This window comes from Chlorocebus sabaeus, chromosome 28, assembly GCF_047675955.1.
Source record: "Chlorocebus sabaeus isolate Y175 chromosome 28, mChlSab1.0.hap1, whole genome shotgun sequence".
NCBI lineage: Eukaryota > Metazoa > Chordata > Mammalia > Primates > Cercopithecidae > Chlorocebus > Chlorocebus sabaeus.
Genome location: NC_132931.1, coordinates 1,069,151 through 1,095,886, shown reverse-complemented (window position 1 = coordinate 1,095,886; position 26,736 = coordinate 1,069,151). Strand labels below are relative to the sequence as shown.

Sequence of the window (26,736 nt, the reverse complement as noted above, 5' to 3'; positions counted from 1 at the left end):
TCAGCTGACTACAACCTCCGCCTCCCAGGTTCATGCAATTCTCCCACCTCAGCCTCTCGAGTGGCTGGGACTACAGGCATGCACCACCACGCCCGGCTAATTTTTGTATTTTTATTAGAGATGGGGTTCTACCATGTTGGCCAGGCTGGTCTCGAACTCCTGGCGTCAAGTGACCCACCCACCTCAGCCTCCCACCGTGCTGGGATTACAGGTGTTACAGGTGTGAGCCACCGTGCCTGGTTTGCCTTGGTTTTTTTTTTGAGATGAATTTACACTCTTGTCCCCTGGGCTGGAGTGCAATGGCACGATCTCAGCTCACTGCAACTCAGCTCACTCTCAGCTCTGCCGCCCGGGTTCAAGCAATTCTCCTGCCTCAGCCTCCCGAGTAGCTGGGATTATAGGCACCTGCCACCGCACCCGGCTAATTTTTTGCATTTTTAGTAGAGATGGGGTTTCACCATCTTGGCCAGGCTGGTCTTGAACCGCCTCGGCCTCCCAAAGTGCTGGGATTACAGGCGTGAGCCACCGCACCTGGCCTTTTTTTTTTTTTTTTTTTTAATGTGGTAGCTGGGATCTTGTTATGTTGCCCAGGCTGGTCTTGAACTGAACTCCTGGCTTCAAGCAATCCTCCCACCTTGGCCTCCCAAAGTGTGGGGATTACATGCATAAACCACCATACTTGGCCTCTAATTTCAGGTATCTCTTATCAGGAGTTTGGTGAGATTTGCGTAGAAGAGGTCTTTGTGTCACCACGGGCTCTCTACTGAACACTTGCCATGTGCCCGGCCTGGCCTCAGAGCTCTCTGCAGGTTTGGTGTGGCCATGCCTCCCTTGACTGCAACAAGGGCCAGGTCCCCTCCAGGCCCTATATCCCAGTCACCCTCCCCTCAAGGTCACTGCGGGAGAATTTATCTATACATCACTCTCTAGGGTGGAGGAGGTGTCAGTTTAGCAGAAAGCTAACCCAGCGGCTGGCATCACATACTAGCTGGGTGACCTTACCACTCCATACACCATGCCCCTTAGAAGGGCACAGGTCACCCTTGCAGCACTGGTACAGGCCTCAGCCCGAGTAATACCCTGTGATGGTGCCTGAGTGGTTCAGGATAGGGTAGGTTCAGCAAGGGGTGAATGAGGGCAGGGGGAGCCCAGGGGATGCTGGGAAGGAAGGGAGATGGACAGTGACTGATGGGGCCGCCCACACCATCAGGTCCCACCAGTCCTGCCGATGACACCCAAGGCAGGTCATTTCCGCCCCGCCCCCCAATGAAACAGAGTCTCACAATGTTGCCTAGGCCAGTCTTGAACTCCTAGCTTCATGCAATCCTGGCTTAGCCTCCTGAGTAGCTGGGATTACAGGTGCGCACCATCATGCCATGCTTTTTTTTTCTTCCTTTTTTTTTTTTTTTAGGTCACTGTGTGTTTTCTGTTGTTGTTTTTGAAAGTCTTGCTCTGTCACCCAGGCTGGAGTGCAGTGTCGTGATCTCGGCTCACTGCAACCTCCCCCTCCTAGATTCAAGTGATTCTGCCTCAGCCTCCTGAGTAGCTGGCACTACAGGCATGCCCCACCATGCCTGGATAATTTTTGTATTTTTGGTGGAGACGGGGTTTCACCATATTGAGCAGGCTGGTCTTGAACTCCTGACCTCAGGTGATCCGCCCACCTTGGCCTCCCAAAGTGCTAGGATTACAGGTGTGAGCCACTGTGCCCAGCCAGAAAGTTTTCATTTCTAACAAGCTCCTTGGTGAAAATTACGATGGCCAGGAATGGCAGTCTGAGAACAACTGCTCTGGAATATTTTATCTGTGAACCACAGCTTTGACCCTTTTGGGGATTTGGTATCACGTCCTTGCTGCTGGAGTGTGGCTTTTGGTACTTTTTTTTTTTTTTTTTAAGACGGAGACTCCCTCTGTCGCCCAGGCTGGAGTGCAGTGGCACAATCTCAGCTCACTGCAACCTCCACCTCCCGGGTTCAAGTGATTCTTCTCCCTCAGCCTCCCAAGTAGCTGGGATTACAGGCATGCACCACTGTGCCCAGCTGATTTTTTTTTTTTTTTGTATTTTTTGTTTTGTTTTGTTTTTGAGACGAATTCTTGCTCTGTCGCCCAGGCTGGAGTGCAGTGGCTGGATCTCAGCTCACTGCAAGCTCTGCCTCCGGGGTTTATGCCATTCTCCTGCCTCAGCCTCCCAAGCAGCTGGGACTACAGGCGCCCGCCACCACGCCCGGCTAGTTTTTTGTATTTTTTTAGTACAGACAGGGTTTCACCGTGTTAGCCAGGATGGTCTCAATCTCCTGACCTTGTGATCCGCCCGTCTCAGCCTCCCAAAGTGCTGAGATTACAGGCGTGAGCCACTGCGCCCAGCCTTTTTTTGTATTTTTAGTAGAGATGGGGTTTCACCATGTTGGCCAGGCTGGTCTCAAACTCCTGGCTCCCGCCTTGGCCTCCCAAAGTGCTGGGATTACAGGCGTGAGCCACTGCACCCAGCCTTGGTTCTTTAACAAAATCTGTCATTGCTCCCAAAGTCACGTAGTAGGGGTGATTCATTCTTCCTTGAGTTTAGCTTGTTTATCTTTGTTGTTAATAAAACGTAAGTTTCACACATTTCTTACTTCTTTTTTTCTTTTAGGGACAGGGTCTTGCTCTGTTTCCCAGGCTGGGGTATAGTGGTGCCATCGCAGCCCACTGCAGCCTCCCACTGCTGGGCTCAAGCGATCCTCCTGCCTCAGCCTTTCAAGTAGCTGGGACTATAGGCACACACCACTACAACTGGCTAGTTGTTGTTGTTGTTGTTTTTTAGACAGAGTCTCGCTCTGTGGCCCAGGCTGGAGTGCAATAATGCAATCTCGGTTCACTGCAACCTCTGCCTCCCGGGTTCAAGCAATTCTGCTGCCTCAGCCTCCTAAGTAGCTGGGATTACGGGCATGCGCCACCACACCCGGCTAATTTTTGTATTTTTATTAGAGATGGGGTTCCACCATGTTGGCCAGGTTGTTCTCGAACTCCTGGCCTCAAGTGATCTACCAGCCTCAGCCTCCTACAAGTGCTGGGATTAGGTGTGAGCCACTGCGCCCGGTTTGGCTAGTTGTTTTATTTTTGTTTTTGTTTTTTTAATGTGGTAGCTGGAGTCTTGATATATTGTCCAGGCCTCCCAAAGTAGGATTACAGGCGTGAGCCATCACTCTTGGCCTAGGAGGTCACTGTGATACCCTGTTTGAAGGGGATGGGGCCTGGACAGAGCAGAGGCTATGATGGGAGCCCCCTCTTCCCTTTCATCTATGACTCTCATTGCCCTTGCCCAGTTTTCTCTGCTTCCATTTAATTTTTATTTTTTATTTTTAGAGACAGGGTCTCACTCTGTTGTCCAGGCTGGAATGCAGTGGCGTGATCGTAGCTTACTGCAGCCTCCACTCCTGGACACAAGTATCCTCTCACCTCAGCCTTACAAGTAGCTGGGACTATATGCACAGGCTACCACACCAGGCTATTTGTTTCATTATTGGGTAGAGACACGGGTCTCCCTGTGTTGCCCAGGCTGGTGTCAAACTCCTGGCTTCAAGCATCCTTGCACCTTGCCCTTCCAAAGTGCTGGGATTATAGGCCACCCCACCTTGCTTCTCCAGTCCCTGACCATTCCCACTGGCCAGCCCCAGAAAGCCCAGCAACGAGGGAGCCAGGCTGGGGCAGGAAACACGCAGCAGCTTCCTCTAGCACCCACTTTATTAGGGGGCAGGTGCAGGAGGACCTAGGCCTGCTGTGTCTGCAGTAGTGCCCGCACCTGGCGGATCTGCCAGTCAACACTGGAGCGTGCAGTGCCACCCAAGGCACCATACTGCTCCACGCTGTGCCCGTAGTCCCACACGCAGCTCACGTCGCCCGAGAACAGGGGGCTGGGGAGAGAGGAAGAGGTGGGCCAGGGCGCCGGGCCACCCTGGGTTCCAGGCACCCAGGCTCACTTCCTAGGAGGCAGCATGGGGAAGGGGATGGGCCGCACCTGATGGTCTGCAGCTCCTGCAGTGACAGCTCGTTGAGGGCGACCCCCTTGGTCTCGGCCATGAACACGGCTTTCCCGGAGGCCTCGTGGGCCTGGCGGAATGGCATCTGGGTGCCAGGGAGGAAGATGGTGCTGAGGCAGCTTCCTCCATGCCCTGATCTGCCTCCACTGCCTGTGCCCCTTCTTCTTTTTTTTTTTTTTCTGACACTAAGTCTCGCTCTGTTGCCCACGCTGGAGTGCAGTGGCATGATCTCACCTCACTGCAACCTCCACCTCCCAGGTTCAAGCGAATTCTCCTGCCTCAGCCTCCCAAATAGCTGGGATTACAGGAGTGTGCCACCACACTGGGCTAATTGTTGTATTTTTACAACAATTGTTGCATTTTACAACAAAAGAGACAGGGTTTCACCATGTTGACCAGGCTGGTCTTGAACCCCTGGCCTCAAGTGACCCACCTGCCTTGGCCTCCCAAAGTGCTGGCATTACAGGGGTGAGCCACCAGGATGGACCACCTGTGCCCCTTCCTGAGCTCCCCCACCCTCTGGGGGGCACCCCATCTCCTCACCCTCCCCTTGGCTGCTACACACTTACCCCTTTGCGGACCAGGTAATAGGCAAGGTCAGTGGCCAGCATGTCAGGGCTGAGAGCCTGTCCCATGTTCTCTCGGTGAATCTGGGGGCACAGGTGGGCGAGTGGTGAGCCCTGGGGACCCTGGGGTCTGAAGCTGCCAGGCCCAGGACCTGCCCCTCTGCCAGGATGTCCCTGCCTTGGGCAGATACTCTCTTACCCACTCGGCTCTGTCTCACTCTCAACTTGAACCATCTTCTCATAATTATCTATAATATTTACGTGTGCTATTAACGCTTACTGGTCTGTATGTTTTACTGGCCTTTATGTTTTCAAAGCGTCCTTATCTTTAGCATGCATCAGATGTTCCTGGAGGATTTGTTCTCTGTTTTAGGAGACAGTGTCTTGTTCTGTTGCCCAGGCTGGAGTGCAGTGGCCATGATAGCTCACTGCAGCCTGGACTCAAGGGATCTTCCAGCCTCAGCCTCCCAAATAGTTGGGACTACAGCCATGCACACCACCATGTCCAGCTAATTTGTTGTTGTTTTGAGCTTTTTTGAGATAGGGTCTTCCTCTGTCGCTCAGGTTGGAATGCAAGGGCACAATCCTGGCTCTCTGCATCCTTGACCTCCTGGGTTCAAGGGATCCTCCCACATCAGTCTCCAGAGTGGCTGGGACCACAGGTACACGCCATCACGACTGGCTGATTTAATTTTTTTAATTTTAGAGACAGGGTCTCGCTATGTTGCTCAGGCTGGTTTTGAACTCCTGGGCTCACGTGCTTCTTCTGCCTCAGCCTCTCAAAGTGCTGGGATTACAGGCACGAGCCACCAGGCCTAGCCACTGGAGAATTTACTAAGAAAAAAGTACAAATTGCTGGGGACCACCCCCAGAGTCTCTGATTCAGCCATCTGGAGTGGGACCTCACATTGCATTTCTTAGGAGTTCTGAGGTGATGCTGGTGCTGCTAGTTGGGGGACTAGCTTCCAAAAACACTGTTATTTATTTATTTATTATTATTATTTTTTGAGATGGAGTCTTGCTGTCACACAGGCTGGGGTGCAGTGGCATGATCTCTGCTCAGTACAATCTCCATCTCCCGGGTTCAAGCAATTCTCCTGTCTCAGCCCCCCAAGTAGCTGGAATTACAGGCGTGTACCACCACACCCAGCTAATTTTTATATTTTTAGTAAAGACAGGGTTTTGCCATGTTGGCCAGGCTGGTCTCGAACTGCTGACCTCAAGTGATCTGCCCACCTTAGTCTCACAAATTGATGGGATTACAGGCATGAGGCTCTGCGCCCAGCCAAGAAAGACTCATTTCAAGATACATCCTGAACTATCTAGGAATGAAATGATGTGATGATGGGAATTTGCTTCAAAATAAGGGGGTAAAGGAGTGGGGGAGAGCTGTAGGTAAAGACTGCCGGAGCCAGGATGTCTATGAGTTGATTATTATTGAAGCTGGGTGTCAGTACATAGGGTTCATTATGCATTCTCTAGCTGTTATATACATAAATTTCCCATAATAATTGGTTTTAAAAGAAATCAGCCAGGAAAGTGGCTCATGCCTATAATCCCAGCACTTTGGGAGACCAAGGTGGGAGGATGGCTTTTGGGGCCGGGAGTTTGAGACCAGCCTGGGAAACATGGGGAGACCCTGTCTCTACAAAAAATAAAAAAATTAGCCAGGCATGGTGGCGCATGTTTGTAGTCCGGGTTACTCTAGAGACTGAGGTGGGAGGATCACTTGAGCCCAGGAGTTTGAGACTGTAGTGAGCTACGACCGCACCACTGCACTCCAGGCTGGGTGACAGAGAGCAACCCTGTCTCTAAAAAAAGTTTTTTTTAGATATTTAATTTAATTTATATATTTGTAGATGGAGTTTTACTCTGTAGTCCAGGCTGGAGTGCAGTGGCATGATCTTGGCTCACTACAACTTCCATCTCATGGGTTCAAGTGATTCTCCTGCCTCAGCCTCCTGAGTAGCTGGGATTACAGCTGTGAGCCATCATGTCTGGCTAATTTTTGCATTTTTAGTAGAGAACATGGTTATGCCATGTTGGCCAGGCTGGTCTCAAACCCCCGACCTCAACTGCTCCATCCGCCTCGGCCTCCCAAAGTGTGAGATTCCAGGCATGAGCCACTGCACCTGGCCTTTTGTATAGATTTTCTTTTTTTAAAAAGAGTTCTGGTCTGGCCAGTTGATAGACCCAAGGCCCCCTGAGTCTCATCTACTTCCACTGCAAGGCAGCAGTTTCTGTCCTTTCCCTGTTCCCCAGGAGCAGGAGCGAGCACACCTCTTCTTCCCTGCCCCAGGTCCTCCAGCCCCACCTCGCCTCCTCCCAAGGCCACCCTCCCTGCATGCCCACCCCAGTGCCTGGGACCTAGGGGAGGAGAGGCAGGTGGGTGACGTCTTGCCTGCAGCGTAGAGATGACGCCAGTGGCCACCTGCAGCACAGCACTCATAGTGTCTGACACTTCAAACACAGCTTCCTTGTCTTCCTGGGAGGCACATGGCAGGAGGTGAGGGCCTAGCAGCCCCCTTGCACCCAGGGTCCCCACAGTCCCACTCCCCCAACTGAGGCATCCCCACTGCCTTCCATGGGAAGAACACTCAGTACCCCAACAAAGGAAGGGCAGAGAGTCCAAAGGCAGTCATGGATGAGGCTGTGTGCACAGGATGGGAGGATATATGGCAATCCCCGCGTGAGGCCCTGCCTGGGTGTGCCAGAGCCCTGAGAACTGGCACGTAGTAGGCAGGCCTCCCCTGGCCTCACACCTGTAAGTCTTTGTTGTAGGTGCTGGGAAGTCCTTTGAGGGTCATCAGGAGCCCGGCACACTGCAGGAAGAGGGAGGCACAGGGGCTGGACCCGGGATCCTGCCCCCTGGCCACCCACCATCAGCCCAGAGGCTCCGCCCTTCCCCCCGCACCCCCCCACCCCGCCTTGCTCACCCGCCCAAACACACGCCCAGCCTTGCTCCGGATCAGCTCCAAACTGTCGGGGTTTTTCTTCTGGGGCATCAGGCTGCTTCCCGTGCTGGGGACAGAGGTGCTGGCGCTGAAAGGGCTGGATCCTTGGCTGGTCCAGCAGCTCACCTGCCAGGTCTGGCGGAGGGGTGGGGCGGGGAGGAAGGAAGCCACGCCCACGGGGGGCGGGGAATACAGAGGCCGGCAGGGGCAGATGGAGGTGGCAGTTCAGGGCTTACCTGTAGGCATCCGAGAGCTGCACGAAGCTGAATTCCTTGGTGCAGTAGAGGATGAGGTCCTCAGCCATCCTGCTGAGATGGGTCATGCATAGCGAAGCCCAGAACAGGAACTCAGCTGGGAGGGAGAAAAGGTTCCCAGTCACCAGGCCTCTCCCATCCCCACCCAGCCTGACCATACAGGGGTCGGGAGGAGGTTAGGCGGTGGGGGGACCCGGCTAAATTTTCATTTTTCGTAAAGATGGGGTCGTGCTATGTCGCCCAGGCTGGTCTGAAACTCAGGGGCTCAAGCAATCCTCCTGCCTTGGCCTCCCAAAGTGCTGGGATTACAAACGTGAGCCACTGCACCTAGGCTGTTTTTTGTTATTGTTGTTTTAAATAAACCAGCTTTACCGAGTTTTTACTCACATACAATTTATCCATTTATTTATTTTTATTTTTTGAGATGGAGTCTCGCTCCCATTGTGCAGGCTGGAGTGCAGTGGCGCAATCTCGGCTCACTGCAACTTCTACCTCCCAGGTTCAAGCGAATCTCCTTCCTCAGCCTCCCGAGTAGCTGGGATTACAGGCATGCACCACCATGCCCAGCTAATTTTTGTGCTTTTAGTAGAGACGGGGTTTCCCCATGTTGGCCAGGCTGGTCTTGAACTCCTGATCTCAGGTGATCCACCTACCTCGGCCTCCCAAAGTGCTAGGATTACAGGCGTGAGCCACCATGCCTGACCTATTTATTTTTATTTTATTTTATTTTTTGAGTTGGAGTTTCGCTCTTGTTGCCCAGGCTGGAGTGCACTGGCACGATCTCAGCTCACTGCAGCCTCCACCTCCTGGGTTCAAGCGATTCTCTGGCCTCAGCCTCCCGAGTAGCTGAGATTACAGGCACCTGCCACCACATGCCCAGCTAAATTTTGTATTCTTAGTAGAGATGGGGTTTCACCATGTTGGCCAGTGCTGGGATTACAGGCGTGAACCACTGTGCCCCACCCAATGTACCCATTTAAGCTTTACACTTCAGTGTACAACCATCACCACAACCAGCCTGTCCGTAGAGGGGTGGGAAGAGACTGGAGAGAAGCTGGGCTGAGGGACTAAAGTGAGGCACTGGCTCTCCAAGACTTACCCACAAAGTCCCGCTCACTAGTGGCATCCATGCTGTTGAGAGTGATGGCCCCAAAGTTGAGTTCTGGGGGGTGAGAGGAAGCGGGACTGGGCTGGAAGACAGGAAGTGGCCCCCTCTCCCCCAACTAGGTTGCCCAGCCCCCACCCCTCATCAGGGTGGGGGTGGCAGCTGGCAGAGGGATCTTTTGCACAATCCCAGGAGGGAGGCAGGAGCCCTGAGTCTCTCAGTACCAAGCACCCCTGCCATGAGTGACCCCTAGACTTGATGAACTCAGTGCCCGTAGGCAATGAATGAAGGTTCCACCAGGAGCTACAGGCCCCTGCCCTCTGGTTTCAGGTGTGTCTGCGGGTCCTGATGGGTGCTGAGGGTGCCTCTCCCTGGGGAGGAGGGGCAGGGCGTCTCACCTGCTCGAAGCAGCTCTCGGTCCACACCCAGGGGATTGCCTGCAATGGCCCCACTGCAGGGACAGGGATTCATGGTGACCAGGGCTCCTGGCAGGCAGCCCAGACACACACACACACACACACACACACGCACACACAGAGAACCAAGTCCTGGTGGCCAGGGCAACCATCTGGTGCTCAGCCTCTTCCCTGGCCCAGTCACCTTGGGTACAGAATACTTGTCCCTAAGTGTCCACAGAACACTTGTCCCCAAGCACCGAGTCACCCTGGGTGCAGGACACTTGTCTCCTGACACGTGTTCCCATATGTCAGGCTGAGGGCAGCAGGCTGGGCTTGCCAGGAGCCTTGCTGGAGGGCTCTGGCCCTGCTCAGACACATTCAATGGCTTGGTCGTCCCCACCTTAGCGAGAGCTGGGGCTCCATGCAGGGTCCCCCGCTGAGCAGATAAGGCGGCTTTCTATCCCACTCTGCCCTTCCCAGTTCTGTCAATCCCTAAGGCTATACAGCAGCCACCCCCACCAGGCCCTCGGGGCACTGGAGCCTCACCCACCTCCCCAGGGGCAGGACATTGATCCGCTTCCGCACCTCCAGCAGCCGCTCAGAGTCTCGGGTCAGCGCCACGGCATGGCTGTGGGAAGCCAGGGGCAAGAGGGTCAGGGCAGCCAGGGTCTTCCCCTCTAGCACAGCCCCTGCACCTCACCTGGCTCACCTCAGAATCCAGTGGCTCCAGCGGATGGGCTGGGCCCTCTGCAGATGGGTGTACCCCGGGAAGAGGACGTCACGTTCCCTGTGGGAGAGGAGGAGCAGGAGGTCGGGTGGAGGCTCGTGCAAGGCCCTGCCTGTGACACTGGGACCCTGTCACCCCTGGAAAAAGTGTCGCCCTGCAGCACTCCACCTGAATGAGGGATCTGGTGATCTCCCAGGGACAAGTCGGTCTCAAGGGAAAAAGGCCAGAAGTGGGGCTGTGCGAACCAAGGACTGGGCCTGAGCTATGGGGCCTCCTGGGGTGAGGCTTTGCCAGAAACACCCAAAGTCCAGCCTCTGTAACTCAGCATCTCTGAGCAGGGGCCAGAACAGGGGAGGAGGCCCATGTTGGGTATGACTTGGCTGTGAGAGGTTTCGTTTGAGGACCCTAGAAATAGCTGAGGCTCGTTCAAAGGCTGCTCTGAGCAGGTGAGATGCCCTGCACCACATTCAAGTAGGCAGGGCAGAGGCAGAGGTGCCCGACCAATTTTTAATTTTTTGTAAAGATGGGGTCTTGTGACCGAGCACGGTGGCTCACACCTGTAATCCCAGCACTTTGGGAGGCCGAGGCAGGTGGATCACGAGGTCAGGAGATCGAGACCATCCTGGCTAACACAGTAAAACCCTGTCTCTACTAAAACTACAAAAAATTATCCGGGTGTGGTGGCGGGCGCCTGTCGTCCCAGCTACTCAGGAGGCTAAGGCAGGAGAATGGCATGAACTCGGGAGGCAGAGCTTGCAGTGAGCCGAGATTGCACCACTGCACTCCAGCCTGGGCGACAGAGTGAGACTCCATCTTGCCATAGAGGATCCTAGAAATAGCTGAGGCTCATTCAAGGGCTGCTCTGAGCAGGTGAGATGCCCTGCACCACATTCAAGTAGGCAGGGCAGAGGCAGAGGTGCTGTGAGTGATGGTCCTGTTTTCTCGTTGTTTTGTTTTGTTTTTGTTTTTAGAGACAGGGTCTCATTCTGTTGCCCAGGCTGGAGTGCAGTGGCACGATCATAGCTCACTGCTGCTTCTATCTCCTGGGCTCAAGTGATCCTCCTGCCTCAGCCTCCTGAGTAGCTGGGACTAAAGGGACGTGCCACCATGCCCGGTCAATTTTTAATTTTTTGTAAAGATGGGGTCTTGTGACCGAGCACGGTGGCTCACACCTGTAATCCCAGCACTTTGGGAGGCCGAGGTGGGTGGATCACGAGGTCAGGAGATCGAGACCATCCTGGCTAACACAGTGAAACTCTGTCTCTACTAAAACTACCAAAAATTAGTCGGGCGTGGTGGCGGGCGCCTGTAGTCCCAGCTACTCGGGAGGCTGAGGCAGGAGAATGGCGTGAACTCGGGAGGCAGAGCTTGCAGTGAGCGGAGATTGCACCACTGCACTCCAGCCTGGGTGACAGAGTGAGACTCCATCTCACTCTGTGAGATGGGGTCTTGCCATGTTGCCCAGGGTGGTCTGAAACTCCTGGGTTCAGGCAATCCTCCTGCCTTGGCCTCCCAAAGGGCTGGGATTACAAATGTGAGCCACCATACCTGGCCTGTTTGTTATTGTTGTTGTTTTTGAGAAAGAGTTTTGCTTTTGTTGCCCAGGCTGGAATGCAGTGGTATGATCTCAGCTCACTGCAACCTCTGCCTCCCAGGTTCAAGAGATTCTCCTGCCTCCCAAGTAGCTGGGATTACAGGTGCCTACCATCACACCTGGCTAATTTTGTGTATTTTTAGTAGAGATGGGGTTTCACTATGTTGTCCAGGCTGGTCTTGAACTCCTGACCTCAGGTGATCCACCCACCTCAGCCTCCCAAAGTGCTGGGATTACAGGCGTGAGCCACTGCGCCTGTTGTTGTTTTTTTTTTTTTTTTTTTTTTTTTGAGACGGAGTCTCGCTCTGTCGCCCAGGCTGGAGTGCAGTGGCGGGATCTTGGCTCACTGCAAGCTCCGTCTCCCGGGTTCACGCCATTCTCCTGCCTCAGCCTCCCGAGTAGCTGGGACTACATGCGCCCACCACCTCGCCCGGCTAGTTTTTTGTATTTTTTTAGTAGAGATGGGGTTTCACCGCATTAGCTAGGATGGTCTCGATCTCCTGACTTCGTGATCTGCCCGTCTCGGCCTCCCAAAGTGCTGGGATTACAGGCTTGAGCCACCGCGCCCGGCCCAAAAACACACCCACTTTAAGGCCCCGCTGGGATTCGAACCCAGGATCTCCTGTTTACAACGCAGGCACTTTAGCCAACTAAGCCACAGATCCTGTTGTTTTAAATAAACCAGCTTTACTGAGATATTATTCACAAACAATTCACTCATTTAAAATTTACACTTTACTGTACAACCATCACTATAACCAATTTTATAACATTTTCATCACCCCATAAATAAATTCTGTACTCAAGGCCAGGCACGGTGGCTCAAGCCTTTAACCCCAGCACTCTGGGAGGCCAAGAGGGAAGGATCACTTAAGGCCGGGAGTTTGAGACTAGCATGAGCCACATAGAGAGACCCCGTTTCTACAAAATATTTAAAACATTCACAGCTGGGCATGGTGGCTCATGCCTGTAATCCCAGCACTTTGGGAGTCCGAGGTGGGTGGATCACAAGGTCAGGAGATTGAGACCATCCTGGCTAATATGGTGAAAGCCTGTCTCTACTAAAAATACAAAAAATTAGCCGGGTGTGGTGGCGGGCACCTGTACTCCCAGTTACTCGGGAAGCTGAGGCAGGAGAATGTTGTGAACCCGGGAGGCAGAGATTGCAGTGAGTAGAGATTGTGCCACTGCACTCCAGCCTGGGCGACAGAGTGAGACTCCGTCTCACAGGCGGTGCACACCTGTTGTTCTAGCTACTCAGAAAGCTGAGGTGGGAGGATCATTTGATTCCAGGAGTTTGAGGCTGCAGTGAGCTATTACCGAGCCACTGTACTCCAGCCTAGGTGACAGAGCAGGATCTCATCTCTAAAGACAATTTAAAAAGTTAAAAATTTAAAAATTAAGCTGAGTGCAGTGGTTTATGGCTGTAATCCTAGCACTCTGGCAGGCCGAGGTGGGCGGATCACCTGAGCTCAGGAGTTTGAGACCAGCCTGGCCAACATGGCAAAACCCATCTCTACTGAAAAAAATACAAAAATTAGCTGGATATGGTGGTGCACACCTGTAATCTCAGCTACTTGGGAGGCTGAGGCACTACAATCACTTGAACCCAGAGGCAGAGTTTGCAGTTAGCTAAGATCGTGCCACTATACCCCAGACTAGGCGGCAAAGCAAAATCCTGTCCCAAAAAAAAAAAAAAAAAAAATTTAAAGAAACCTTGAACTCAGTAGCAGACACTCCCTGTTCCTCCGAGCAGCCCTGCCCTACCTGCTGAGTGACAATTCTTGTGCCCTTATTTCCCCCCAAGTCTGTGAAACAAGCATCACAGGGAGTTGAGGAAGAGGAGGGGTCTCTGACAACACATGGAGACTCCTCAGCAGCTCTTCGTCCAGGTCTGTAAAGAACAAATCCAGTCCCAAAGACACCAGGTCTCAGAAGCCAAAGCCTGAAATGAGGCCAGCAGGAGGCAGCCTTTGGCTCTGTCTTTTGCCAGATGGGCTGGTTGGGGACATGAAGCTTGGGATGGGGGATCTGGGGGACAGGCAGGGTGGGAAGTGACTCTGGCTGCTCCAGGCACAGCCAAGCTAGCTGTGCTTGGCTTAGCTTCCTGCCCTCAACTCTGCAAATGGTGAGTTTTCTTTTTTTTTCCTTTTTTTTCTTTGAGACGGAGTCTTGCTCTGTAGCCCAGACTGGAGTGCAATGGCACGATCTCGGTTCACTGCAACCTCCACCTCCCGGGTTCAAGCAGTTCTCCTGCCTCAGCCTCCTGAGTAGCTGGGATTACAGGCGCACACCACCACGCTTGCCTAATTTTTGTATTTTTAGTAGAGATAGAGTTTCACCATGTTGGCCAGGCTGGTCTCGAACTCCTGACCTCAGGTGATCCACCCGCCTTGGCCTCCCAAAGTGCTGAGATTATAGGCATGAGCCACCACACCCGGCCCGACGATGGGTGAGTCTTCCCTGCCTGCTGAGCTAGACTGGCATGGGAGCATTGGGGCCTGCAGGAAATGGCCCACACCTAGCTACTCTACCTCGATCCTGGAGTTCTGGGATGTCCCTGTCCCCCAGGGCCTGGCACCCCCACCCTGTTCACCCCTGCCCCCTAGGTCTCTTGTTCAGGCTGCCATCACACCTCTGTCTGCCCCCTGGGTGTCCCTGTAGGACTCACGCCTCTGCCCTATCCACCATGGTCCTGATGAGCTCCCAGAGGAGGCCCGAGAGCGTGGAGCAGGTCTGCCGCATCCATAGCCTGAGGTCCGTGACCACCTGTGCGAGGAGGAGGTGGTGCTCAGGGAGGCCGACATGTTGCTTCCCTGAGAAGCCAGGAGCGTTGCAGAGCTCTAACTGCCCCCTGGGCTCCCCAAGTTTGGGACAACATGGAGCAGTGGGGTGGAGGGGCTAGAAGCACCTGGTCATTTCGGCTCCGTCCCGTGTGCAGCTTCCCTGCCGTTTCACCAATAAGCTCCTGGAGGTGAAGGGAGACCCAAGGTCACGGTCTGTATCCCCCAAGGAGTCAACCCAGGCAGTTCCTCATCAGCCCTGCTAACCTACCTCCGTACCCCAGGGCTCCAGGTCCTGCCCAAATCTCTTGCCATTTCTGCTGAGGCCTATTGTTCTTTTTTTTTTTTTAATTTTTGTAGTTGTGGGACCTCGTTATGTTGCCCAGGCTGGTCTGGAACTCCTGGCCTCAAGCGATCCTCCCACCTCAGCCTCCCAAAGTGTTAGGATTATAGGCATGAGCCAGGGTGCCTGGCCCATGTCCTAAGGTCTCACCTGCTGTCCACCAATGGCGAAGTAAACAGAATGATGGTGCTAATGCTCAAAGTGGCCCTGGGCAAGGTGGAGGGGGAGGCCAGGAAAGCAGTGGGGCTCCAGGGGTCATACCTTCAGGCGGCGCTCGTTGGCTGTGTGGATGTCCTCATCGTTGGGGCTGAGTTTGAAGGTGCCCTGGGCCCACTCCTCAGCCACCTATAGCAGGTAGCAGCAATGCCAGGGGTCAGGCGAGCAGGCATCCGCAGCTAAGAGAGCCCCAGCCCTGGTCCCACCCTATCCGTGATGACTGACTGTCCCCATCCAGGAGCTGAGTCCTGGAAGCGCACCCTGGGAGGGGGCATCTCAGGCCCACCTTTACCCATGAGCCATGTGGGTCACAGGGATCATTAAAAGATGGAGAGAGGTGGACATCAAGGCACACAGTTAAACAGCACTTGAGTATATAATTAGTTCAATGTGAAACCACAGATGAGCAACACTGCACTATTTGCTTAGGGATTTGGTGGGAGCCTGGGGCCACAGGGAAGGGGCCTTGGGTGGGGCTTTGGCCACGGTGAGTACCTTGTCTAGGCCATGGAGTATCTGGTCCATCTCGGCCTTGGTGAGGAGCCCTGCCTTCTCCAGGCCCCTGCTGTAGGCTTTGCTGCCTTGAACATCCACCTCCCAAAGGTGCCGGTCGTAGGCAATGGACGCGTTGAACTTCTCCATGATGGGGTCCACTGCACCCACAAACCGGCCACCCCAAAGCTTCCCACTCTGGCCAGGAGAGCAAGAACAATTAGTCTCTCCTCCACCCTCCAGAACAGCGCTTCTTGCAGTCTTCAGGAAACTTATCAAGTCTGATGGTAGCAGGGGCATCAGATCATTCTAACTGGGCAGACAAGGAGGCTGAGACCTTCCCAGAGTCACCACCCTGGGAGTGAGCATGGGAATGTGGCTGAACACCAAAAGTTTGGGTTCTTTTTTTTTTTTTTTTGAGACAGATTCTCACTCTGTCGGCCAGGCTGGAGTGCAGTGGCACCATCTTGACTCACTGCAACCTCTACCTCCCAGGTTCAAAAGATTTTCCTGCCTCAGACTCCCAAGTAGCTGGGATTACAGGCACGTGCCACCACACCCCACTAATTTTTGTATCATTAGTAGAGATGGGGTTTCACCATGATGGCTAGGCTGGTCTTGAACTCCTGACCTCAGGTGATCCTCCCGCCTTGGCCTCTGAAAGTGCTAGGATTACAGGCATGAGCCACTGCGTGTGGCCTTAAAGTTGGGGTTCTTTCTCACCACATGGCCCCACTCCGACGAGATGGTGGCAGGGCCTGAGGCATCCCTGGGACCACAGCAGAGCTTCTGGAACCTTTCCTACCACTGACCAAGGTGCCAGGTGCCATCCTAATTGTTGACACAACCCTCTGGGGTAGGCACCAACACAATTCCACTATGAAGAGGGGGAAACTGAGGCACAGAGGGGCATGCAGCCTGCCCTCACCTGGGGTGGGAGAGCCAGGGCTGCAGCCCAGCAGTCTGAAGTCAGAACCCATGCTCTTCACCCCTGTTCCACCAGTCAGAACCCACGCTCTTCATCCCTGTTCCACCAGGGCTTCTGGACTTGGCTCTGGTGTCCTGAACCTTTGCCGCAGGGACAGGAAAAGAGGCCTCGAGGGTCTCCACCAAGCTTAAGTGCTCTGCAACTCTCTCCCTCACAGCTTGGAGCTGGACTAAGATCCCAAGTCCTACCACTCCCTTGGCTCTGAAAAGCACCCTGACACCCCCCATTGTTACTAGCCTTCTAGGAGGTCACTGGGTGACCCCTTACTCCCTAGGAGCCAAGGGCAGAGGAATGGTATGTAGGCATCTACGTTTTGTTCTTTTTTTTGAGATACAGTCTCACTCTGTCACCTAGGCTGGAGCGCAGTGGCATGATCTCGGCTCACAGCAACCTCCGCCTCCCGAGTTCAAGCCAATTTTCCTGCCTCAACCTCCCGACTAGCTGGAATTACAGGCGTGTGCCACCACACCCGGCTGAGTTTTGCATTTTTAGTAGAGACAGAGTTTCACCATGTTGGTCAGACTGGTCTTGAACTTCTGATCTCAGGTGATCCCTTGACCTTGGCCTCCCAAAGTGCTTGGGATTACAGGCATGAGCCACCGTGCCCAGCCCGTTTTGTTAAAAAAAATTTTTTTAATTTTTTTTTTTTTTTTGAGATAGAGTCTCACTCTGTCACCCAGGCTGGAGTGCAGTGGCGGGATCTCGGCTGACTGCAAGCCCCACCTCCCAGGTTCACGCCATTCTCCTGTCTCAGCCTCCTAAGTAGCTGGGACTACAGGCGCCCACCACCACGCCTGGCTAATTTTTTTTTTTTTTTTTAAGCAGAGACCAGGTTTCACTGTGTTAGCCAGAATGTTCTTGATCTCCTGACCTAGTGATCTGCCTGCCTCGGCCTCCCAAAGTGCTGGGATTACAGGTGTGAGCCACCACACCCAGCCTTTAAATTCTTTTTTAGACACAGGGTCTCACTCTGTTACCCAGCTTGGAATGCAGTGGCACCATCATAGCTCACTGCAGCCTCAAACTCCTGGGCTCAACTAGTCCTCTCGCCTCAGCTTCCCCAGTAGTTGGGACTACAAGCATGCGCCACCACATCCAGACAGTTTTCAAAAATTCTGTAGGCCCAGGCCAGGGGCAGTGGCTCACACCTGTAATGCTAGTACTTTGAGAGGCCGAGGCGGGTGGATCATGAGGTCAGGAGACCTAGACCATCCTGGCTAATATGGTGAAAACCCGTCTCTACCAAAAATACAAAAAATTAGCCGGGGGTGGTGGTGGGCGCCTGTAGTTCCAGCTACTTGGGAGGCTGAGGCAGGAGAATGGTATGAACCCGGGAGGTAAAGTTTGTAGTGAGCCGAGATCACGCCACTGCACTCCAGCCTGGGTGACAGAGCGAGACTCCGTTACAGGAAAAAAAAAAAAAAAAAAATTGTAGGGCCAGGAGTGGTGGTGGCTCACGCCTATAATCCTAGCACTTTGGAAGGCTGAGGTGGGTGGATCACCAGGTCAGGAGATAGAGACCACCCTGGCTAACATGGTGAAATCCAGTCTCTACTAAAAATACAAAAATGAGCTGGGCGTGCTGGCGCTCGCCTGTAGTCCCAGCTACTTAGGAGGCTGAGGCAGGAGAATCACTTGAACCCAAGAGGCAGAGTTTGCAGTGAGTCAAGATTGGGCCACTGCACTCCAGCCTGGGTGACAGAGCAAGACTCTGTCTCAAAATAAATAAATAAATAAAAATAAAAAAAATTGGTAGAGACAGGGTCTCACTATGTTGCCTAGGCTGGTCTTGAACTCCTGGTCTCAAGCCATCCTCCAGCCTCAGCTTCCCAAAGTGCTGGGATTACAGACATGAGCCAAGGCGCCAGCCACATCTGTTTTGAAAGAGGGCAGAGACCAGGGCATGGGACGGATCAGGGAGGGGGTACAGAATACCCAGGGCACAGCCCTAGTGCCCAGGACTGGGAGGAGGGTGGGGTGGAGGTGGGCATGTCACTTCACTGACGTCCTTTTTGTGGAAGGGAGTCTACAATGGCCAATGGGGACATATATCCTCCTCTATCCCCCTGCAATACCCCAGACTTCTATTAACCACCTGGCCTGGCACCCGTTATTAAACCTCAGGGTTGGGAGGCTCAGGCAGGTAGATCACTTGAGGTCAGGAGTTCAAGATCAGCCTGGCCAACATGGTGAAACCCCATTTGTACTAAAAATACAAAAATTAGCCAGGCTCGGTGGCGGGCAGTTGTAGTCCCAGCCACTTGGGAGTCTGAAGCAGGAGAATCGCTTGAACCCTGGAGGTAGAGGTTGTGGTGAGCAGAGATGGCGCCATTGCACTCCAGCTTGGGCGACAGAGCAAGACTCCTTCTTAAAAATAATAATAAGGGCCGGACACAGTGGCTAACGCCTGTAATCCCAGCCCTTTGGGAGGCCAAGACAGGCAGATCATGAGGTCAGATCAAGACCATCCTGGCTAACACGGTGAAACCCCGTCTCTACTAAAAAATACAAAAAACTAGCCGGGCGCGGTGGCGGGCGCCTGTAGTCCCAGCTACTCGGGAGGCTGAGGCAGGAGAATGGCGTGAACCCGGGAGGCGGAGCTTGCAGTGAGCGGAGATTGCGCCACTGCACTCCAGCCTGGGCGACAGAGCGAGACTCTGTCTCAAAAAAAAAAAAAAAAAGATAATAATAATAATAAGATAAAGATAATAATAGTACCTATCTGATAGCCTTGTTGTGAGCATTTAATCAGATAGTATTTGCAAATTGCATATATAACATGGTGCCTGGTGCTCAGGAAGGACTTGAGAAATGCCAGCTGTTACTAAGGGAGGGCTGGCAGGGGATAGGACATGCTTCAGCTCCACTCCTGGTTCCTGGGTGCACCCCAGAGACCTCTACAGTGCTCTGGCCCTGAGCTGTGAGCTGACCCCTCCAAGCCCAACAGCCCTGGCTGCCAAAGCACTCTGCCCTGCAGAGGCAGCCTCCACCCCCACCCCGTCTTTTGAGCTGGTCCTGCCCCTTACCCCACAGCTGCCCTACCAAGCCCAGATCTCAAGCAAAGCACCACGTGGGGCCCTGGTCCTGATCACTGGAGCCAGCCAGTCAGAATTGGGGCCGGCCTGCCCTTCAGCCGGGAGCCTGGCACCGCCTCCCCCAGCAGGCTCCTGGGCCACCCTGCTGAGGTTGTTAGTAATAAAAACAACTACTTAATAAGCAGAGCGGCAGCCAAACCAATTAGTACCAACCTACAGGAAGGTCTGGGGCAAGCTGAGGTCACCTGGAGCACTGGGCTTGTGGGAAGCCAGACCACTGTGCTCCAGACCAAACTCCTATCCTTACTGGCAGGCATAATAGGACCCTACGGGGAGATTAGAGTGAGGTGCCTCCCCTTGGGCACTGAGGAGAGGGGAAGCCCAGTGTGGTAGCAGAAGGTGCTACTGCAAGCCAGGAGACATCTGGGCCAGAACGGTCTCTTCAGGGCCAGGGGATGGGCACTGACTTGGGCTGGGTTGAACGAGCAACAGTCAAGGTCGAATGTACATGGGAAATATCAGTTTTGGTTTTGGGATTTGTGGGTTTTTTTCCTTTTTTGAGGTAGAGTCTTGCTTTGTCACCTGGGCTGGAGTGCAGTGGTGCGATCTCAGCTCACTGCAACCTCCGCCTCCCAAGTTCAAGCGATTCTCCTGCCTCAGCCTCCTGAATAGCTGGGACTACAGGCATCCACCACCACCCCGGCTAATTTTTGCATTTTTAGTAGAGATGGGGTTTCACCATGTTGGCCAGGCTGGTCTCAAACTCTTGACCTCAGATGATCCACCCGCCTCGGCCTCCCAAAGTGCTAGGATTTTAGGTGTGACCCACCATGGCTGGCAGGGTTTTCTATTTTTATTTTTTGAAACTGGATCTCATTCTGTTGCTTGGGTTGGAGTGCAGTGTGAGATCATGCTCACTGCAGTCTCAAACTTCTGGGTTCAAGCAATCCTCCTGCCTCCGCCTCCTGTGAGACTACAGGTGTACGCCACCACACCTGGGTAATTTTCAAAATTTTTTTGTAGAGACAGGATCTCACTATGTTGCCCAGACTGGTCTGGAATTCCTGGGCTTCAGCAATCCTCCCGCCTCGGCTTCCCAAAGTAGAAATAGCAGTACTGTTGTGGTTAGCCACCATTTATTGAGCACCTACTGTTGCTCAGCCCTGTGCTAGGGATTTGACATATGTTATTATGGCCTTTTATGAGGTGGGTAATATTACCCCTATTTCACAAATGAGGAAAGAGGTTTGGAGGGCCCAAGTGACTGGTACAGAAACCAAGTCTGTTTGGCTCCGAAGTCCAGGCCCTGCTCCCCTGCCCCCCGCCCATGACCCAGAAGCTTGCAGGGCACTGAGAAAGAGGAGGTGAATTGCTAGCTAATGAAGGTCAGAAGGGCCTGGAACCCAGACCTCCTGCTTCCCAGGGTTCCCTTCAACAAGCATCAGGTGAACAGCCCCTTTCCCCAGAAGGGTCCAAAGCAATGGCCTCATAATCTAGTGCCTTACAGAGGGAGGCCAACAGCTATTATTACCCCCAAATAAATCAACTGTGGCCCAAAGGAAGGAAACCTCTGCCTGGGACTCCGGCATCTCAGTGGTCAGGAAGAGAAGCCAGGAGCTACTGACCCTAAGGAGCAGGGTCCAGTGAGACAGGAAGGGAACCAGGCACTGGGGTTGCTGGAGTCATGAGGCGAGGTCCCCTTTTTCCTGGTTCTTTCCACATGCCACAGTCAAGGACAAGAACACTTAGGGGCTAAGCCTTATTCTATAAACAGGGACAATTGCTCTAGCAGGAGAAGGGATGTGGTGTGGGGTGGCTCCTGACAGGAGGACATGGGGAAGAAGGAATGAAGAGGTGGAAGGCCCTTCCAAAAGGCTTGGGAGCACTTTTCCTGGCCAGACAGGCATCACTGTGAGGTGAGGGCAGAGCCACTCTACCCCAGTAGTGTGGGTTGGTGGGTTTGCCAAAAGGGCTGCCTGGGGACACAGGTGACTCCCAGTAAAGGTGACTGCTGAGCTCCAGAAGATGCGCCCGGGAGGGTTGGGGGTGCCGGCTTCCCGGGTAATTTTCAAAATTACTTCCTGGAGGGCGATTCCCAGCAGGGTGGCCCGAGGCAGGTCTGGCGCCCCCACCCTCTCGTTTGGAAGCTGGGAGGACCGGCGTCCCCGAGGTCCCACTCACCTCCGAGGCCATGTTGGGCAGTTCCTCGTCGTCCGGAAGCTTCGGTCCACCGGGTCTGGAAGACAAGACGGGACTGACGACCTTCTTGGCTAGCAGGGTCCCCCGGGCCAGGCTGGCTCCGAGCTCTGGGCACTGCGCTTGGCCGAGCGCAGCCCTTGGGAACACAGACGTGAGCGCGCGCCACCGTTCTCGGCGTCCTCCACGCCCGTCCCGCCCATCCGGCCGCCGCGCACTCACCTCCGCCTGGTCGCACGGACACTGTCGCGCCCGCCACTGGCCAGGGCTTTTCTGGCTATGGGATGGCGTCAGCAGCAGCCGGCCCTGTCCCCTCCCCTGGCGGCGGTCGCGTCAATAGGAGGCAGCCCGGTGGGTTGGGCGTTGCCTCCGTCCTCCAATCCTGGCTGTGGGCGGGGACACCTCTGGCTGAGCTAGGAGCTGAGCGGCACCGCGGCGGGGAAGCGGGCGGGTAAAGGGTGGGGGGGGGACCCCGATGTGGAAGGGGGTTGGGCTGGGGTTGGGGAGGGTAGTGCCCTGGCGTTCGCGCTGCGGTCAGCAGACACGCAGGAGACTGGAGACTCGGGCCAGGGGTAAAGGCTATGACATCAGGCCCGGGCCTGGCGGGTTCACAAGAGATATAAGGTGAAATGGCATGTTCGCCCATTAATTCATTCATTCAACAAACACGTACCAAACACTTCTATGTGGCAGGTACAGAGTTAGAAAGGCATCGAGGAAAAAGGAAGGAACATCAGAAATAAAGCCCGTGCCAGGCGCGGTGGCTCACAGCTGTAATCCCAGCACTTTGGGAGGCAGAGGTGGGAGGATCGCTTGAGGCTAAGAGTTGGAGATCAGCCTGGGCAATGTTAACAAGATCCCGCCTCTACAAAAAATTAATTTAAAAAAGAAAATAGCTGGGCGTGGTGGTGCATGCCTGCAGTCCTAGCTACTGAGGAGGCTGAGGTGGGAGGAGCAGTGGAACCCAGGAGTTCGAGGCTGCAGTGAGATATTGTGCCACTGCACTCCAGCCTGATTCCTCTAAAAAAGAAAAGAAATGCCGCCGGAGGCCGGGCGCGGTGGCTCACGCCTGTAATCCCAACACTTTGGGAGGCCGAGGCAGGTGGATCATGAGGTCACGAGTTTGAGACCAGCCTGGCCAAGATGGTGAAACTCCATCTCTACTAAAAATACAAAAATTAGCCGGGCACGGTGGCGGGTGCCTGTAATCCCAGCGAGTCGGGAGGCTGAGGCAGGAGAATCGCTTGAACCTGGGAGGTGGAGATTGCAGTGAACTGAGATCGTGCCATTGCACTCCAGCCTGGATGACAGAGCAAGATTCCATCTCAAAAAAGAAAGAGAGAAAGGAAAAAAAGAAAAAAGGCCGGGCACCGTGGCTCATGCCTTTAATTCCAGCACTTTGAGAGGCTGAGGCGGGCGCATCACCTGAGATCGGGAATTCGAGACCAGCCTGGCTAACATGGTGAAACCCTGTCTCCATTAGCCGGATGTGGTGGTGGGCGTGTGGTGGTGGGCGGCTGTAGTCCCAGCTACTCAGGCAGGAGAATCACTTGAACCAGGGAGGTGGAGGTTGCAGTGAGCTGAGATCGTGCCACTGCACTCCAGCCTGGGCAACAGAGTGAGACTGCAAGAAAAAAAAAAAGTGGGGGGGGCCGGGCGCGGTGGCTCACACCTGTAATCCCAGCACTTTGGGAGGCTGAGGCGGGCGGATCACGAGGTCAGGAGATCGACACCATCCTGGCTAACAAGGTGAAACCCCCGTCTCTACTAAAAATACAAAAAATTAGCCGGGCATGTTGGCGGGCCCTGTAGTCCCAGCTACTCCGGAAGCTGAGGCAGGAGAATGGCGTGAACCCGGGAGGCGGAGCTTGCAGTGAGCCGAGATTGTGCCACTGCACTCCAGCCTGGGCGACAGAGCAAGACTCTATCTCAAAAAAAAAAAAAAAAAAAAAAAAAAGGAAGGAGTGAAGGAAGGAAGGAGGGAAGAAAGGAAGGAAGGAGGAAGAAACAAAACAAAAGAAATGAAGCCTGACTTCTAGAAGTTCCAACATAGCATAGAGGAGGTGTGCAGGAAGCATGGGGGTGGAGCATGGGGGGGCTATATTGGGTACTCAGGGAAGATGTCCTTGATCTGATTAATTAATTATTCAACCAAAATGACAGGCTGGATTCTAGGCACTGGGAGTATCCTGAAGGGGCTTCTAGTGAACCTGTCCTCTGAATTGGGTCTTGGAAGATGGGGGGAATTTGCCCAGGGAGGAAGGGGAGAAGAACATTCCAGGCAGAGGGAGAAGTCTGGACAAAAAAGGTGACTGGCCTGCTTTAAGAACAGGAAGTCATCCAAGTGGCTATAATTATAACAAAAGGTAGGGAGGAGAGGTGGAAGGAGTTTGGGGGAAGGCTGTGAAGAGTTTTCAATGTCAAGAAAAGGAGTTTGTTCTTGGTCCTGTAGGTCATATAGGGAGCCCAAATCAATTTTAAAATCAGAGGAGCCAAATTTATTTTATTTATTTTTTATTTATTTATTTATTTATTTGAGACAGAGTTTCACTCTTATTGCCCAGGCTAGAGTGCAATGGCACAGTCCCGGCTCACTGCAACCTCCGCCTCTCAGATTCAAGGGATTCTCCTGCCTCAGCCTTCCAAGTAGCAAGGTTACAGACATGCACCACCATGCCTGGCTAATTTTGTATTTTTAGTAGAGACAGGATTTCTCCATGTTGGTCAGGCTGGTCTTGAGCTCCTGACCTCAGGTGATCCGCCCGCCTCGGCCTCCCAAAGTGCTGGAATTACAGGTGTGAGCCACCGTGCCCAGCTGAAACCCCATCTTAAAAAAGAAAGAAAGGAAGGAAGAAAGATAAATCTAGCTATAGTGTTGAGGATGAAATGGAGGGAGAAGAAGAGACTAATGGCTGGAATGTGTTGTGGTTTGAAGGTTTTTAGCCCTCGCTCAACTCAAGAGTGGAATTACTTGGAGTTCTCAGAATGCATCCGACTGTTTCAAGCCTTCCTAAATGCTCTTCCCTGCGCCTGGGATGCCCTTCCCTCGGTGTCAGTCTTGCTACCTCCCATTCGTCCATCAGTATTCTAGCCAAACATCATCAATGTCAGGCAGACTCCCAGCTGATCCAGGTGTCCAACTCTGGGCTCCCGTGTGATCCTGAGTGTATGGGCATTTAGCAATCTTTTCCTGATTTGGGAGCACTGTCATAGTGCCTTCTGGGCCTTCTCCACTACCCAAGTGGTGAGCTCCTTGAAAGCAAAGCCTCATCTGACACATTTCTGTGCCCTGACTCCCAGCCCTCTCCTGTCTTCCCCCACAGAAGCCCTAGAACTGGGCTGCAGCTGACCACTGGGAGGACAGAAAAGACTGTTAGACCAACTGTATGCCTTGTGGTCCTGAAAAATGCGAAAGTGGAGTGGCAAGTCCCGAGATCCATCAGCTAGTGTCTGAGGCCTGGCATCCCTTCCTGGGAGGCCTCGTGTGAAAGTCAGTGGCGTTCTGCAGACGTGAGGTCGTACTTCTGAATATCCAGCAAAATACTGGGGCCAAACCCTTTGACAAATGAACTGAGGCTAGAAAGAGAGTCGGAGAAGTGGTTTGATAGCAGAGCTATAACCACAATACCTAACATGGGTAAGTCACCAGGTGGCAGGCTCTGAGCTAAAATTCATCTCACTGCATCTTCAGGACAGTGCTGTTTATAGATAAAGAAACAGAAGCTGGGCGTGCGTTGTTGAGTATACAGGACGCCAGCCTGCAGGCACCATGGTCTTCCTCACGGCGCAGCTCTGGCTGCGGAATCGCGTCACCAACCGCTACTTTCGGATCCAGGAGGTGCTGAAGCAAGCCAGGCACTTCCGGGGGAGGAAAAATCGCTGCTACACGTTGGCGGTCAGAGCCGTGATTCGAGCCTTTGTGAAATGCACCAAAGCCCGATACCTGAAGAAAAAGAACATGAGGACCCTCTGGATTAATCAAATTACAGCTGCTAGCCAGGAACACGGCCTGAAGTATCCAGCGTTCATTGGCAATTTAGTTAAGTGCCAGGTGGAGCTCAACAGGAAAGTCCTAGCCGATCTGGCCATCTACGAACCAAAGACTTTTAAATCTTTGGCTGCCTTGGCCAACAGGAGGCCACACGAAGGATTTGCTGCTGCCTTGGGGAATGGGAAGGAACCTGAAGGCATTTTTTCCAGAGTGGTGCAGTACCACTGAGGACTGTTGCTGTATTGATTAGGAAAAGACACAGAGTAATTTGCAAAAAAAAAAAAAAAAAAAAAAAAAAAGAAAAGAAACAGAAGCTGGCAGGGCTTGGTGGTTGACACCTGTAATCTCAGGACTTTGGGAGGCCAAGGTGGGCAGATCACCTGAAGTCAGGAGTTCGAGACCAGCCTGACCAACATAGAGAAATCCTGTCTCTACTAAAAATACAAAATTAGCTGGACATGGTGGTACATGCCTGTAATCCCAGCTACTCGGGAGGCTGAGGCAGGAGAATCGCTTGAATTGGGTGGCAGAGGTTGCAGTGAGCTGAAATCGCACCATTGCACTCTAGCCCAGGCAACAAGGGTGAAACTCCGTCTCAAAAAAAAAAAGAAAAAAAGAAACAGAAGCTGCAAAGGGTTAGGGGTTAGAGGACATGTACACAGGCACCCAGGTAGAAGAGGACAGTCAGTCTGGCTGCCCAGATGACAAAAGAGAGATTATCAGTCCAGGTTTGTTTGCAGCAAACAACAAGCTTGCAAGCTTGGCATATGTGGAGTCCATGCTGTAGGGATGGGAAAGGGAACTCAGGAAGAGGAGAAAAACAGGAAGGCAAGCCACGCATGGTGGCTCACGCCTGTGGTCCCAGCTACTCGGGAGGCTGAGGCAGGAGAATTGCTTGAACCCTGGAGGTGGAGGTTGCAGTGAGCTGAGATCATGCCACTGCACTCTGGCCTGGGGACAGAGCAAGACTTGATCTAAAAAGAAAAAAAAGAAAGACAGGAAGGCAGCATAAAGGCTTGCAAAAAACCCCAAAAAATCAAAAACAAATAAACAAAAAGCAGATAAGTCAAAAGTGTCT

The 26,736-nt window shown here is 53.4% G+C and overlaps 1 protein-coding gene and 1 pseudogene across 3 annotated transcripts; one reads left to right on the top strand and one right to left on the bottom strand.

Annotated features, from left to right (window-relative positions):
* Positions 1–3,702: 3,702 nt before the first annotated feature.
* ASL (argininosuccinate lyase) lies at positions 3,703–21,995 on the bottom strand. 3 transcript variants are annotated; one of them, XM_008018254.3, is made up of 17 exons: positions 21,890–21,995; positions 21,653–21,707; positions 15,452–15,646; positions 15,002–15,085; positions 14,526–14,582; positions 14,286–14,383; positions 10,003–10,080; positions 9,844–9,921; positions 9,294–9,346; positions 8,890–8,952; positions 7,773–7,887; positions 7,519–7,603; positions 7,345–7,404; positions 6,984–7,067; positions 4,586–4,666; positions 3,995–4,101; positions 3,703–3,890 (listed from the first exon to the last, which is right to left on the bottom strand). In XM_008018254.3, exons 2-17 carry the CDS (start codon positions 21,662–21,664, stop codon positions 3,746–3,748), a joined length of 1,395 nt encoding a protein of 464 aa, XP_008016445.2. In that variant the 5' UTR covers positions 21,665–21,707; positions 21,890–21,995; the 3' UTR covers positions 3,703–3,745. The 3 variants fall into 3 exon arrangements, with proteins under 3 accessions (XP_008016445.2, XP_072868749.1, XP_008016446.2); XM_073012648.1 differs by lacking the exon at positions 6,984–7,067; XM_008018255.3 differs by lacking the exon at positions 21,890–21,995 and having other exon boundaries at positions 21,653–21,879.
* Positions 21,996–25,401: 3,406 nt separating this feature from the next.
* LOC103246574 (large ribosomal subunit protein bL20m pseudogene) lies at positions 25,402–25,968 on the top strand (annotated as a pseudogene).
* The last annotated feature ends 768 nt before the right edge of the window (positions 25,969–26,736 follow it).